Source organism: Emys orbicularis, chromosome 13 (assembly GCF_028017835.1).
Source record: "Emys orbicularis isolate rEmyOrb1 chromosome 13, rEmyOrb1.hap1, whole genome shotgun sequence".
Classification (NCBI taxonomy): Eukaryota; Metazoa; Chordata; order Testudines; family Emydidae; genus Emys; species Emys orbicularis.
This window is the reverse complement of record NC_088695.1, coordinates 35,340,001-35,356,342: the sequence shown is the minus strand read 5'-3', so window position 1 is coordinate 35,356,342 and position 16,342 is coordinate 35,340,001. Positions and strand designations below refer to the sequence as shown.

Sequence of the window (16,342 nt, the reverse complement as noted above, 5' to 3'; positions counted from 1 at the left end):
GAAGGGAGGGTGAAGGAGAGAGAGATTAAAGGCAGGCAGCCCCCCCGCCCCCACCACAAGCTAGAAACAGTCTAGGGCTGGGGTGTAGCTTTGTGTCAATGAATGAAGACGAGTCAGGCCCCTGGAAACCCTGGTTATTACAGCTGGGCTATCACAATTGCTCTCTAGTTCACTCGGGGCACTCCCAGGTTTATGGATGGACAATATGCTCCAGGTCCTCAGTTTGTGTTCTGATTCCTAAAGTGGTGGCAGGCCTTTGGCTGATTACCTTCAGATTTTTCTGGTTTGCCCAAGAATACTAGAAAGAGCCCCCAGGCTGCCAAATATGGAAGACACAAGGCAAAATTATTCATAGAAGATCCAAGGAAGTCTAATCCCTGCAATAGACCAGGCCTGCTGGACAAGAGCCAGATGCCCACTGAGGCGTATCAACTTCAAAAATTTAAAAAAACCCACATCAGCTGGTCTCAGAGCCTGGGTCTACAGACTTGGGTTCATGGGGCTTGTGCTACGGTGCTAAAAATAGCCCAGCCCCTTCGCTGGGTCTCAGAGCCTGAGCTCCAGCCGGAGCAGGAATGTCTATATGGCTATTTTTAGTGCTGGAGCGTGAGCCCAAGTCTGTAGACCCAGGCTCTGAGACTCATTGCCAGGGGTGTTTTGGTTTTGCAGCGTAGACATACCCTGAGAGATCATTGCACCTCACTTTTTCACTGTCTCCAATTTCTTTACCAGGCTAAAACAACACAGGAGCTTCTGCTCTTTCCAACAAGCAGAGGCCTGTGTTTATAGCACAGCATCCTGGCTTGTAATCCTGCCAGTCCCCCCACCCCTCACAACCTACTAGCAACGTTACCTCCCAGTTTATGTCAATCACAAAGACCAAACTTTGGACCTAGATTCCTTGCCAATGGTCCTTGCAAGCAGAGAGGAGACAGCTGTGGCAGCAGAAAAGGGAAAGGAAGGGACAAGGGGGAAGACTTACAGTATAAATGTCTCATTCCACACAGGAGTGAGAGTTTGATTTATGACTTGGGTGCGGTGGGTCTGGTCTTCGGGGATCATGTCTTTCACCACGGCCTTTAATGGCTTCTTGTTCTCCGGATGGGAGCTGCTGTCGCTGGAAGGCTCTTGTCTCTTTGATTCTATCCCCAGCAGGCAGTACGGGTCGCTGAACCCTACAACCACAAGGTATTAAAAAAAAAAAATTCCTCCAACAGAATTATCTATTGTGACAAAATGCAACACCCACCCTTTGTACCAAGGTCCGCCTGCCTCTCGGGGGGGAGTGAACAATGATAACAATACTTTGCACTGGGCACCTTCAACCTGAGGAGCTCAAAGCGCTTCACAAACATTAATTAATCCTCACATCACATCTTAAAAATAGGGATATTGAGGCACAGATGGGCGACCAACTTGCCCAAGGTCAGACAGCAGATGTGAGAACAGAACCCAGATCTCCTGGCTTCCAGTCCCCTGCTCTAATCAGGTACATATGTATGTGTGTCATACATGTAATCACACTTACCACTGACATCTTTACCCAGAATGCCTTTGGCTTGCTTCACAGTCACTTTCAGACAAAAAATAGGTTTCTGGAATTAAACAAACAAAAAAAAAAAACTCATCTCACCTGAAGGAAAAATCTCCATCATACACAGAAGTGAATGTGTGTTCGATTTATTTGTAAACCCCATGATAAAACAAGGAAGCAGCACACAGTTTCACTATTGCCAACCCCACACACTCAAATATCAGGCCCCAAAAAATCATGAGAAAATGGCTGAGAAAAGATCTTTTAAAAATAATAGATTTGGAGGGGTTTTTTTTTAATTTGCCTTCTGGTTTTTTTAGCTTTTATGCAGCACTCAGGTCATATTTCTCCACAACCAGGAGGACTAGAAACTTACTTTTTAAAAAAATGAAAGCTGATTCTCACATAATCACGTGACTCCAGAAGCTGGGAGTTTAAGGCAAACATCAAGCATAGCTCTCCCCTTCCTTCCTCTCTGTACACATCTGCCTGCTGCCATTTCTGATTCAGCTTTTGTGGCAATTCCCCTCTCGCCAAGCCCTCCCCTTGATGCGCAGCAGCCCCTTCAGAGCAGTGTAGGAAATGCAACTGATCACTGACCAAGAGTGAAACTGACCATACGTTGTGCTGTCAAGCACACAAAGTACTGTAAATAAGCAGAGGCTTGTCTTTAGAGCATAACCTCCTGACCTGTGACCCTGCCAGTCCCCTTCAACCACTAGCACACATTACCTCCCAGACTGCATCAATCATGAAGACCAAAGTTTGGACCTAAACAAGCAGCAGGGTCACAACGTGTTCAGACGTTGACAGTATCCCTTTTAAGGATACGATTGGAAAGTTGCAGACGGACAGATCCCCTCAGCACCATGCGTGACTCTCTTTAGCTATTTCTTTTTGCTGTCAGAGGTCAGTGCTGAGAGAGGTGGCAAAGTTCTCTCAAGAAACAAAAAACAAACCCAACCAACAATACTTTCAATTGCTTCTGAGCCCTGATCCTCTCCCACCTCTGCACGGAGGGGAACAGATTAGTCACGGAACTTCCGAGGGACTAAAGAGGAAGCTGCTCAGTCACCTTTTCCACCCATGGGAGCCGTGGAAATATGCGGTAGAGTGGGCAAGGCCAAAGGAAGCATCTGAGGACAAGGGACTTATGGGAAATATTGCCCCCAACTCCTCAGCAGCGGCAGCTCCAGGCACCACCGCTCCAAGCGCGTGCCGCGGGGGGCACCCTGCCGGTCCCTGCGAGGGCGGCAGTCAGGCAGCCTTCGGCGGCTTGCCTGCGGGAGGTCCGCCAGTCCCGTGGATTCAGTGGCAATTCGGCGGCGGGTACACCGAAGCCGCGGGACCGGCGGACCTCCCGCAGGCAAGCCGCCGAAGGCAGCCCGCCTGCCGTGCTTGGGGCGGCAAAAAAGCTAGAGCCGCCCTGCTCCTCAGCTCCAGGCCAGGTGCACAGAGGGTCTCTCTCCTCCAGCATCCACTCCCTCCCCTGGGGGCAGCAGAGATGGCTCCTGACAGAGCTGCTGCTGACCACCAGGCTGCATTCTGTAATTCCACTAAGGAGCACCGAGTGGGAGGGAACATGCCTCATGAGTATGTCAACACCGAAGCTGGAGATGTAACTTCCAGCTCAGGTCGACATACTCGTGCTAGCAGGTTAAAAATAGAAGTGTAGCTGCCATGGCTCGGACAGTGGGATGGGCTCGGGTCCCAGGCAGGACTGTATGCGGTGCAGCCAGCCCATCCTGCCGCCCACACCGCCACAGCTACACTTCTGCTTTTAGCGCGCTAGCTCATCTTCCTGAGCTGGAATTTCACCTCCAGGTCCTGTGCAGTCGTTCCCACGGTCTGGCTCCTATCTCCTTTTCATAACTGGTCTTTCAGCCCCACAGACTTGGCAGAGGGGACAAAAGCTGACAGGTGGGGGATCATCCCATATAAGTCACCTACTTCTTTCCAGAATCTCACCCTGGCTGGTTGGTTTCCCTCCTTGCTCCCCAAAACATAAGACTTTAATCCGGATTTGATAGCAATGACTGTCAGTATCAAGGGACAAATTTGGACTATGGATAGTCCACCCGGCCCTTAGCTAACCAGCTGCTGTCCTACCTAAATAGGGCACAGGGTTTAGGACCAATCCTTGGGGATATCCATATTAAACATACCTCTGGCATTGACCTAGCCTCTACGTTGTTCCACATAACTGAAGCACTGAGGTCAGTAGCACGTGTGCAGGCTATAGATACACACGGCCATGTCACCTGAACATGTTACCACTCTGTAGAATGGGGAATCCCTTGAGTTCTTGCTACAGATGTGCTGCCCTGGGGCGGGCACACACTTAAGGGATGATGCCTGTATCTATCACACATTCATGTACACACACGAGCTGACCCTGCTGAACTCAATGGGAGTTTTACCTGGCCTGGGCCCACAGGGAGAAGTGACCCGGCACAAATTCTGCTGGCATTGCAGGTGACTGCGGAATAGAAATGTACGCAGAATGCCCCTACTTATGGGTGGTGTGATCTGGGGGAGATGAGCAGACTTTACCTCCAACTCTCTGACCCGCTGCAGTATAACGTGATGCTCCTCCGGGTCCATGCTGAAGGCCTGTTTTAAATATTACAGAAGATATAGGGTTGGCTTTATAACAATGGGACCTGGGATACATCCAAGGGCTTCCCATCTGGAACCACTACTCCCTTCCTCTGGGAGCCAGCTGGCACTCACAAAGGGTTTGATGGGAAAGGAGAGAACAGCTTAAATTAAGCCTAATCAGGACCCAGACTCATGAACACTTGGGCGCAGTCCAGACAGACTTCCTAGCCTGTCCCTCCCCTAGATAATGGCTTCTTCCCGGCCAGACTGCTCCTCTCAGCTGCACTTCCGCCCCCAGCCCCTGAGCAGACTCTGCTGCCCTTCCCCTTCCCTGTGGTTATTATTTTCTTCCCACTCCCAGGTACCCGACCCTCCTGCGACCCTGCTCAGGCAGCTGGCTGGTGTTACTCATGCTGACTCATGCCTGCGTCCGGCAGGCCCCCTCTAACTGCAGGAGCTCGGAGAAAAGATTCATGCCTTATTCCTGCTCTGCAGAGTAGCCCCAGCAGCTGCAGGGATCTGAAATATGGAGAGAAGAACTCCCGCTCAGTGTGGGACAGAGGGAACTCCAGGGTTGCGGCATGGAGGGGGCCTCTTCCCAATATGGGACTGAGGGAGTTTTGCAGGCTAGAGGTAGAGAGCGAGCCCCCGCCCGATGGCAGGATAGCAAGAAGACAGGAACGTAGGGCAGGGTTTCAAGGAGCTGCAGGACATGCACTTTCCCTTGACCTGGATGGGCCCAGGGACTGACCTTTTGCACATACTCGTACAATTCATCGGCATCGGCAACATAGGCGGGTTCGGGCTTGCCCTGGCGGTGCAGGATGGTGTAGAGAACCTCCTCGTACAAGAGGTTGAGCTGCAGGGCAAGAGGGTGACAGGTGACAGTCAGCTCCTCTACTAGACATTGTGTGAGCTAGTCTCCGGCATGCTGGATGATGTCTTTTCTGGGGCGGGGTGGGGGTGTGTGTACGGATGGTACTGTTAAATGTTTCCTCCATAAAACACAAGGGGAAACGTGTTTGCTCTCCTTTCACAAATTGCGTCTGCTGCCCAGAATAAGCAGCAGGACGTACTGTCTAGAAAGCTCCTGGCCATGTTATCCCATGCCTCAAATCAAGCCTGTTATACTCCCCCTTCAGCATTGGCCCATGCTCAGTAGAACACACTTGCTTTCGGGCAGCTTTTACAGCAATGCACCTCCCCGTGCTTTGCTAGCGGGAATAGCTGAAGCCGGAGCAGGCTGGTAGCGACTGGACATTGTTATAATCAAGCCTAGTTCTAGAGGTGTTTTGTCAACATGGCAATTGCCACTAATCAGCGTCTTTGTTGGCAGTCTCCACAGAGGACTAGTAAGTACTCCGTAAGGCTGGAACCTGTGCTAAGGCACATTGCAGGGAAGCTTGCATTGCCACTGCCTGTCTACATGGATAGAAAAAAGGACGTCCATATGCAGGGCTGCCAACCCTTTTACCAACACTCCATTGATTAAAGAAACAATGCCAGACTCATACCTCTCGCCTGGAAAATCGGTGGGACAGGTCCATCTAGAAGAAACAAGAAAGACAGAGACACGTTTCCATTCAGTTTTGATGGCGTAACAACCGTTTTTTCATCAGATGTTTTTTCTGAGAATGCAACAAGGCCACGGGTGCTTCCTTCTCCTCTCTGCATGCTTTTAAAAATGACATGTAGATTGTGACAGATGCATTAACTTCCTCCAATAGCTGTGTTAAGTGCACGTAGCATTGTGAGCCAGGGATCATATGGACTTCCCTAGGGGTGGGGGACCACAGCCCTTCAGGCGCTAGGACAGCAGGGGGGTGATTAGGCAAATTCATCAGGTTTAACACCTCCCAAGAGGCACCAACACTCAGAGAGGCTCGCACATACTGCTTCAAACCAGAGTCTCTAGAGAACCAACAGACAAAAAAAGGTCTTTTAGATAAATAGCCTGAGTTAAACTGACTCAGGCCCTGCTTTTGCATCCAGCAAAAGGGCAGAAGCTTTTGTACAAGGGAGGCCCCATTCCTTCCTGGGACAGGTTAGAAGGACGTGACCCATTCCTGGAGGTGCTTGTTCTGAGCTGTTATGAACTTGTGATAGGGTGACCAGATAGCAAGTGTGAAAAATCGGGACAGGGCTGAGGGGTAATAGGAGCCTATATAAGGAAAAGCCCCAAATATCGGGACTGTCCCTGTAAAATCGGGACATCTGGTCACCCTAACTTGTGACCACAGAAAACCCCCTTGGTAGCGTTTGAAGGACTGATCACCTGCCGGAGCCCTTGCTGGAGCTGGGGTGATCTCTGGCAGGCTTATTACCATACATGTAGGTTCTTTGATTGTTTTTAATGTTTTCTCTAGGATGCTTTTACCTTAAAAATAAATGTGCTTGCTTAGGAAGAGCTGTGTTGTAACTTAACTGTGGGCAATTACGCTGTTTATAACCTCTGAGGAAGGGAAGCAAAGCAGGCTTGCTTAGACAGTCTAACTTGCTGGGGAATTCACAGTGTAGGCAGGGAACTGTGAAGCCTGAAAATAACCCGGTCAGCAGGGAGAGAGACACATGACTCCACCCAAGAGAGGTAATGGCCGGGGAGTGAGAAGCCTAAGAGTGGATGCCCTTGGTGGACCACAGAGGAGAAAATACAGGTGCAGGTGCCCTGAACTGCGACAGATTATTTTGGAGAGGCTCAAGAACATGCATAGCCTGTACTTCTAGATCAGCGGTTCTCAACTTTCCGGACTCCTTTCAGGAGTCTGCTTTGTCTTGCATACCCCAAGTTTCGCCTCACTTAAAAACTACTTGCTTACAAAATCAGAGATAAAAATACAAAAGTGTCAGAGCACACTATTAATGAAATATTGCTTACTTTCTCATTTTATCACACAATTATAAAATAAATTAATTGGAATATATTGTACTTACATTTCAGTGTATGGTACATAGAGCAATCCAAACAAGTCATTGTATGAAATTTTAGCTTGTACTGGCTTCCTTAGTGTTTTTTATGTAGCCTGTTGTAAAACTAGGCAACTATCTAGATGAGTTGATGTACCCCTGGAAGACCTTGAGAACCACTGGTCAGATGGTCTATTGGCATAGTTACACACCCTCTTGGAAAATCTCAACCCTCCAGGGCCTACAGGTGCTGTTCACAGAATCATTGCCAGACAACTAACTGCTCCATCACAGGAGGGCCACCTCACTACACAGGGCTTTGAAGAGGTGCCTTTAGGGCTGTACTCACAACTCTTTGAGGGATAGTCATGGGTCTAGACAACAGCCCCTTCACTGGGGGTTCATATCACTGTAAAGGGCCTTGACAGAATGCCAACAGAATGTCACAGGCAGATGGGCAGGGCCATACACAGTGTGGTCCATGAAGTCATAGAGCCCGAGCAGTGTGCCCATCAGAGTGCCCCTGCACTAAACACAGCCGTTCAAGCTTCGATAGTCTGGTCCGGAAGGTCTCAGCATAGCGCCTCCACCACGTCAAATCAGAGGCATGGCAGTCGCGCCTCACCGGAACTCACAAAGACCCAGCCACTTCGCACTCAGCGTGGGCGAGTAAACAGAAGCCCTGCACCATACAACTGAGACACCTGGAGAAACAGCAGAATAGAAACTTACACCCTTCCCTCGCGGCAGGCAGAACAAACCTTTCTGAGGTTTCAGTTTAACAAGGGATACAGGCAGGTTCTGCACGCCCCAGTAGGGTTTGGTGTGGCGACGAGGCGTGGGGTGTCTAACAAAATACTCCTCCTGCTTGGCATCTGTACTGTGCAGCACTTTCCCTATCAGAGCAGCTCCACCCAATGGATTTATTTCAAGAGGGCAGTGGGAGGCACTTGGAGGGGAAAGGCAGGAGAGGGGGACTGGGACATACTACCCAACAAGGTCCCATGAATCCCCTAGTCAGCCCCAGCTCATCCCTCCATTCCCCGGTCAGCTCTGCAAGGGGCAGAAGCAGACAGGGGACAGTTAGGGGGTGTGGAGCACGTGTAGCTGGGCTCAGTAACCTAAAGCAGGTGCAACCATTGGGTATGGAAGGAGAAGGAAAGCTAGCAGCAGGCATCTGGTAGTGGAGAGATTTGAGAGAGGGCAAATACTACTTGTCTCCCAAGAAAAGAGAACATTTATTTTAAATAACTGCAAACTTGTATTGTATCCCAGGTGAGGGAATGACTTTCTTTCATTGCTCTACACAGGGGAAGAGTGTAGTTTGTTTTTGTTTGGGGATAGGTTGATCACCCTCCTGGAGAGAGAAAGCCCACAGTGTGACAGGACCCAACCCCCCAGGAATCCTTCACCAGGAGCATAACTGACCTGAGAAATTCTTGGCAGCAGTGGGTCAGAGACAAAGTCTGTAGATACATTTTTAAAAGGCTGGATAACGTTGTGACCAATAAACACTTGTAACTAGGCAAGCCAAGATAAGTTGAGGAGGACCTAAGTCTCATGCTTTCAGGTGTCAGTTTGTTGCCTCAGGAAGGAATTTCCTCTCCCCCCACACTCACCATCAGAAGAGCAGAACTGACCACCTAGGTTGGTGTCCCTAGCTCTGAAGCCTCAAATATTGGCCACTGCTGAAGGACACATGGTCATTTGGTATGACCAATCCTATGTGCCTAGGGAGTGCAGCACATTCTTCACTGGGTTCAGTACAGTTAAAAGCAAGGCCTTTACGGAAGCACCAGATGCTTCTCTAAGGAGATCTGGGATCTCCTGGTACTTTTGAATGTTTCACATTCTAGTCTGGTGGTGCTATTGTGGACACAGAAATCCATTCTAAACAGGTGGCTGTTCAACACTGGGAAGAAAAAAATCCCCCACTAGGAGGAAGAGACAATTTCTTCCAATTCAATTATCCAGGCCAGTAATGGCAGCCCATCAAAAGTGGCAGCAGAGCCCTTTGCTACAGACAGTTCCTTGGAATCCAGCATTCATGACGCCAGGAGCAAGAGTGCGGGCTTGGAGCAAACACATCTCGACTCAGTTCAGGAGTTACTGGTGAGGGACAGATACATTCAAAAGAATAGGAGAGATGCTAATGTGGCGTTTGAGCTATGTGGTATATGAGTATCTTGTTCTATTCATTATGAAGGTCAGTAGTATGCATGATTGATTCAAAAAAGAAGTAGATACGTTCATGGAGGATAGGTCCATTAATGGTGATGAGCAAGGAGGGGCAGGGATGGTGTCCCTAGCCTCTGTTTGCCAGAAGCTGAGAGTGGACGACGGCATGGATCACTTGACATGGATCACCTGTTCTGTTCATTCCCTCTGGGGCACCTGGCATTGGCCACTGTCAGAAGACAGGATACTGGGCTAGATGGACCTTTGGTCTGACCCAGTATGGCCGTTCTTATGCTCTTATGATGAAAGAAAGGACAGATGAGATTCTTGGTATAAAGGTTTGGGGAATTCCAGGGATTATGGCGCAAGGTGACTAGAGGCTTCTTTATGAATAAATGGCTAAGATTTGTAGAAAGGAGCCACTAACCGCCACACTTTCTCTGTACAGCTTGTTTTCCTAGAAACACCATGATGTTTGCATTTTATTGTCATGTCACACAGTCAGTGTGATTTCCCTTTGAGACAGTGTTGTTTTGGGTTTATAAAGTTAACACAGAAAAGCCAAGAGGACATATAAATCCTAACTGTGTTTTCCAGGAAGGAAATACTGTCCAGACAGCATCATTATGTTGCTCCTTGTTGATATATGGGTGCCTCCTATTAATGGAGAAGGGGTAATAATAGTATCTGATCGTCTGAAGGTTACACATTTGACCTTTGCTATGAACAACAACAAAATGTTTGATCTCTAGTATCAAGCGTTGTTTACTTTATAATACGTGGGTCATGATAACATGGTGGATCCTATATTGCAGCGGGGTGAATTTTTGAAAACTTGCTTAACTTTGTGCATTATGTAAAAAGCAACTCAATCAAAACCAAAAATTAGACATGGCTCTGGATCTACAACACCCAAGCATGGCGCACGTTTGGAGCCGATCCAAGTGGGACATCGATCTGGTCCTTTTTTGTTTAATGAGTGGGACCAGCACTTCTGATCCCAACAACCCCCAAACTTTGGGGAAGTTCAGCTCCCAGCTTTGCGGCTCAAGCTCATCTCTAAACAAAATGGGACCTTTCCAGCCAATGTCCTTTCCTCTGCCAAAGCCAAAGATATTTCTTTTAAGAAGAAGACAGGGCCCCCCGTGAAGCTACATAGCGTAGGCTTCAGCCCTGGGTGGCGGGGTCAGGGCCCTGGGATTCAGCCCCATGCAGTGGGGCTTCGGCTTTCTACCCTGGTCCCCAGCGAGTCTAATGCTGGCCCTGCTTGGTGGCCCCCCTGAAACCTGCTTGCGGCCCCCTAGGGCGCCCCAGACCCCTGGTTGAGAACCACTGGGCTAGTGCACACCCAGTTAACTCAGAAGGTGAGTGGGCCTTTATTTCACAGATATTCACTCACTCAACCACAGCCCGAGAACTGAGCAACACATTCCTAGCACGTAGCATCGCCTGATGAGTGGTGATTTCACCACCACAAACTGGGTGATTAGGTTATGTTTTAACTGGACATGGTATGGTTTAAATTCTCATGTGACCTGTAGCATTAGTCTCGCAGCAGCATAATGACTAGGCACAAGAAATCAAGCGTGGGACAGTTAAAGGACAGTGTGAAAAAGCATTATCACAGCGCCTTGCAAGAGATCAGTTTCAAATTTTCTTTAGGCCACAAGTGAAATGAGTGTTCCTTTTAGCTCAGGGCTCAGCACACACATACGCACATCACAAAACCACCATTCAGTTTCACCAAAGGCAGCCCCCACAGCGCAGGAAAGGTCCAAGAGCGAACTAGCAAGTGATGGTAAACATGCAGAGGCAGATGAGGGCTCAGTAGCACTGGAATGCCAGAGGTGTAATAGCTGCATTACTTACAGGATCTGTGTGGTAAAAAAAAAAGAGATGGAAACAAATTTTTTAATACAAAAATTAGGGCCAAAGTAATCCCAGAGGTATTTGACTGAAGTCAGTAGTTACACCCAGGATGAATTTGATCCTTAAACTATAGGGGGAGGGAAAGCCATTTCTACCCCCATTGTTCCAGTCTGCTAGGTTATCCCTGGCAAATAGCTGGAGACAGCTGGAAGCTGTATTTCGCTCTTTGGTTCCTGAATAGCTCTGCTTGCAACGATCCTCTCTAAAAGCAGCACATTCCAGCTTCTGCAGCCTCCCGGTCCTTGGAGCACCTCCAGTCTTGGAAACACTGCATTTATATTGTCCCCTACACCGTGCTTGAAACAAGAGTATTGTCCTTCCCCCGGAAGCAGAGTGTAATGACCTTTCTCCCGGAAGCTGTTTCTGTGGATCAAAAGCCTCCCAGCCCTCCAACCATCCTTCAGACTGAGCCACAGGTGCAGCACTGTTTCAAGCACACATGGAAAGGCCTTTGTTCTTCCTCAATACAATCCCTTATCTGCTGGACCCCAGTTCCACTTCTTCCCCAGTCGTAGGCTGCAGCGGGACTGTAAGAGGGGAGGGTAGAAGCTGCTTTTGGCTCTCTCTCTCTCTCGACACTTTCATGGCCCCCCGTATAGAAACAACAGTCTCTTTCTTTCTTGCCAGTGTAACCCACACACCTCCTGGGTGTGGTGTTCTGTCCCATCTAGTGGCACCAAGACCACTAAGAGAGATCAAATGAGTCTGCTCTACAGCCTTAGCTAACAGCCAGTTGGCTTTTAGCTCATGCAGTAGAGGCTCATGCTTTAAGCTCCAGAGGCCCCTGGTTCGATCCCGCCTGCCGATGACTAGGGTCTGTCAGCGTTGCCACCCACCTATAGGAGAAATAGCTTGATTAATTTGATAGGGTGTTTTTGTTCTGGGGTTGATTGGTTTTTTGTTCTTTTGCTCATTTGTGTGTGCATGGAGATTATTATGGAAAAGCTAAGCTGAAGAACCAGAGTTTGCATTTAGTGCAGAACGTCCTGAGGCCTGTGGTCAGTCTTGCCTCGAGTGGGAGGGAGTTTCACAGTCTAGGTCCAGGTCTTGTGAAAGTCTCCTGCACTCCTGAGCCTCTCTTGTTAGTGGACAGTTTCATTGGTCAGGCAGAACATACCTGATGTGGAAAATCAGACGTGCAGAGGGAGAGGCGACCTGCCAGATAGCTATGGCCAATCCCATGGAGGGCTTTGATTATCAGGACAGATTAGCTTGGGGAGCCAGTGCAGATAGCACCAAGATGTGGTCCCAGGAACCTTTACGACGAAGTACATAGGCTGCTGTGTTTTGTACTAGTGGGAGATTTTTCCAGAGCACGTGGCTTTGAGCTGCAGGAATCAAGCCTGCGTAGGATCAGCTGTTGTACAGTCTTTGGGCTCGTTGCAGATGGAAGTAGTATTTTTAGCTGCTAGTGCTACTTGGGAATACAGTAGCAGTGAGGCGCCCAAAAGGACCCTAAGACTGTGGATCAACAATCCCAGGGCAGGTGCCCTCAACTGTGGAGGATGATATTCAGAGTATATCCTTCTTCACTGGTAGAATTGCAACGGTGGAACATCTCTGGCAAAGAAGCATAGTGCAGATGCCCTAGTGCCTGCCCGCATCAATCTCTCACTGGGCACTTTTTTCCTTGCTACTCAATAACCATGACTACAATGAGGTTTCTCTTCTTAATCTCCCACCATTATCGCTCCAGTGGTGCTTGGCACAGTGGCAGTGCTAATGTAGACCAGCCAGCAGTGTTTTTACCACCAGGTAATCTAGACCTGCTTGAAGTCTACACTGGAGCGCCCCTGATTGCCAGAATTGATGGAGCAGCAACAGTGCTACAGCAGTGGTGAAGGATTGAGAGCGTTTAGTGTAGACACAGATCATATAGGGCCAAGCACCTTCTCCAAGGTGTTGAGAGCTCTCATCTCCTTCTAGGTTGGAGACTTTAGCCCTCAATTTTGGATCTCAGGGGAACCTCAGGACTTAGTAGCCCCTGGCTCTCCTCCTAGTCCCTTCGTGTGCCAACAATTAAACCCCAGAAGAAGCTCTGTGCAGCAACGTCTCAAGCTCTGAGCGAAGTGGGAGCGAGGGGAAGTGAGAACACCAGGCATGAAATCAGAGACGCATAGCATGCAATGTAAACACCTGTTTAAAATGAGAGTAAAGAGACCACATACGTCACTGCTGTCCTCCCCAGGGCCGTCCCCCGCTGGCATCTCGCTGACGGACTCCATGCTGGGGTGGATCAGAGCAAGTCTGTGCTGGATGCAGGAGGCCAAGCCCCAGAGAACACAGCTACAGCCCTGCTTATTTAGGCTTGAACAACCCTCCCCACCAGCATCACCTCCTCCGCCCCTCCCCTTGTTCATATGCTCAGAGGAAACCACACTCTTTATCTCACCCTGACCATTTTAACAGCAACCGGAAATGCACAGGGGCCTCGTTCAATAGATCTTGAGCTATACTTTCTCCCCTGCTTGTGGACTCCATCTGGGGTCTAGCATTGGGGAGGGACTGAGGCTGCGTTCCTCTGATCCACGGCTGGATCCTCAGTTTCTTTCACATTATTAGCTATCGAGGGTTGTAGGTGAATGTGGCACTTTACAGACACCCAAGGAGGCATCTTACAGTTCAACTCAGACCCAGGCAATGCAACTGAAACAAGAAAGGCTCTGAAGCAGAGCTGTCAGGGATAAGATGGACCAGGGAAGGCTTTGCAAAAGGAGTGGGAACCCAAGGGGGCGATTGTTAATGGATGGGAAGTAAAACGCTGTTTCAGGTGTGGGAGCTGAATGAGAAGGGAGCCGCAGGGAGAGAGGGCAGAGCACAGGGCCTGTGACGGGGAACTGAATGGAACACGTGTGAAGATGCAGGCAGAGTCGGAGCCACACACAGTGTCGAAGGCGAGGATGTGGTATTGAGGTCCTGGTCCAGGGTGTGAAGCCAGCTGTGGGGCTTTAGAGGGTGGAGTTCACTGTACACTCAAACGCAGCGCAGGAGAGAATCATCCAGACTCCATTCCCGTGAGTTTGTCAATAGCAGAAGCTGTCTTCAAACCAAAGGCCACTGCATCAGAGGGGGTGGGGAATAAGAAATGTGGCTCGGGTGCAGGTGATCGTGTTTGATTGAGGTCAAGCTGGGCCTACTCCAGTCTCTGCAGCTCAGCTCTGTACTTAGGCCACTGGAAAGAGCTAATCCAGTTAATCATCCCACTGTATTGCTGGAATGGAAAGGGAATTATCCTCCCTAATGCTGGAAAGGGACGCGCTGAGATGTCTGTTCTCCAGCAGGGGTTTCTGACCGGGTGGAGCAGATTTCAGAGAAGCAACTCCTCTCTAGTTACGGGAAGCAGAGTTACAAGTTTTGTTTTACCGGCACTCTTCCCTCTCACAAACAGTTTATCTGATTGCAAATTACTAGACAGATGAGTTAACGGCAGCAACGGCCATCCCCTTCAAGAGATGCCTATCGCAAGGGTGGGCAAACTTTTTGGCCTGAGGGCCACATCGGGGAATAGAAATTGTATGGTGGGCCATGAATGCTCACAAAATTGGGGTTGGGGTGTAGAAGGGTGCTCTGGGCTGGGACTGAGGGGTTCGGAGGGGGATCAGGTCTGGGGCACGGGTGCGGGAAGGAGTGAAGGTTCTGGCTGGGGGTGCAGGCTCTGGGGCGGGGCTGAGAGGTTTGGGGTGCAGGGTGCTCTGTGCTGGGATCGAGGGGGTTGGGAGAGCAGGAGGGGGATCAGGGCTGGGGCAGGGGGTTGGGGTGTGGGGAGAGGCTCAGGGATGCAGGCTCCAAGCAGCGCTTACCTCAAGCGGCTCCCGGAAGCAGTGGCATGTTCCGGCTCCGGCTCCTACGTGTGGAGCGGCCCCTGATCCTTGGAGCGGGGCCATGACACGGCTTCCGGGAGCCACGTGGTGTGGCCCCTGACCTGGCGCCCCAGTGGGAGCTTGCGGGCCAGCTTAAAACGGCTCGCGGGCGGGATCCAGCCCATGGGCCGTAGTTTGCCCACCCCGGCCTATCGAAAGGATCTGAATTCCTGTTCACTTGATGTGTGAGAAGGAAGGATGGGAACCCAGAGAACCCCACAATCAGAAAGAAAAGCAGCCTAGGAAATCTCAAAGGAAAGAGACAAGATGCTCTGGCTACTATATATTTAATGTATGTGTGGTGTGTATGCAGATAAGGATGGGCTTGGTCTTACATTTAAATAGTGTCTTTTAGCCAGGAGCACGTCACACGTTCACTGCCCATAAGCGTAATAAGCACCATCTTGACTGACATTCCAGGGACCAAGCTAAAAGCATGAGTTGTTACAGCTTGAGCTAAAGAGGACAGGCTCCATAGCTGGGGCTGTAGCAGACTCATATCCTCTGCAGATCGGGAACAGAGTGGTGTCCACACAGCAGCCATCTCCGGCATTTGAAAAGCACTGGCGGTACCAGCTGTTGGCAGCACACAGGACGAGGGCTTTGACTCTGTTCTGAAGCTGTGTAATCTACAGTGATTTCTCCCCCATGGGGACAGGAAGCCACAAATGTTGCAGCTGCACCGGTTCAGCTGGTCCTGCTAACTCCATCCCATAATGCAGTGGCTGGTTATGAGAGCATGTTCTATGCAGCAATGATGTGCACTATGGGCTAGTACTTTAGGAGTCCCAGAAAGCACTGGTAGGAGTGCTGTGCCTGGACGATGTCCAAAACACTTATACAAGGGCAAGCGAGACTACTAGCCATTTCGTCCCACTGATGTCCTTGCAACCATTTCCTAGCTTAGGGTAGGCACCTTCTGAGTTGCGACCACTTCTGGGGTGAAACTCAGCATCTGTTTAACAGTACCCAATAAACCATTAAACAGCTGGGTTTGGGTGAGACAGGGATTTCCTTTCCAGCTGAAAATGCAGGGGGGAAGCTGAAGTAGGCAGAGATAAAATTGGCCAGGATGTGGGTTAACAGCCCTCACTCTTGTGAAAAATGCTATGAGATCCCCTAAAGATCCAGACAGCCAGACACTAGTTTTACATCTCATCCCCTCTGCCCACCGCCACTGACATACAATTGGGCCAGGACCTTCTGCCCAGTGGCAGGATAAGCACACTCTCTCTCCAGTGACCTTCCAAGTGGAGGTTAATGCTAGTCCATTGATCAGATGGTGGAGACGCAACTGGTGTGGGAGGGCTGAGTTCTTTCCTTACCCTTTAAAAGC

The 16,342-nt window shown here is 49.8% G+C and overlaps 1 protein-coding gene across 1 annotated transcript in view; it reads right to left on the bottom strand.

Annotated features, from left to right (window-relative positions):
• UNC13D (unc-13 homolog D) overlaps window positions 1-13,421 on the bottom strand; it is a 39,185-nt gene extending 25,764 nt beyond the window's left edge. Inside the window, exons 1-6 of the mRNA XM_065415318.1 lie at window positions 13,315-13,421; window positions 5,650-5,682; window positions 4,887-4,994; window positions 4,088-4,147; window positions 1,529-1,595; window positions 983-1,175 (exon numbers count right to left, since the gene is read on the bottom strand). Coding sequence (XP_065271390.1) covers window positions 983-1,175; window positions 1,529-1,595; window positions 4,088-4,147; window positions 4,887-4,994; window positions 5,650-5,682; window positions 13,315-13,371 — 518 coding nt within the window. The 5' untranslated portion in view covers window positions 13,372-13,421. The remainder of the gene's footprint in view (window positions 1-982; window positions 1,176-1,528; window positions 1,596-4,087; window positions 4,148-4,886; window positions 4,995-5,649; window positions 5,683-13,314) is intronic.
• Between the last annotated feature and the right edge of the window lie 2,921 nt (window positions 13,422-16,342).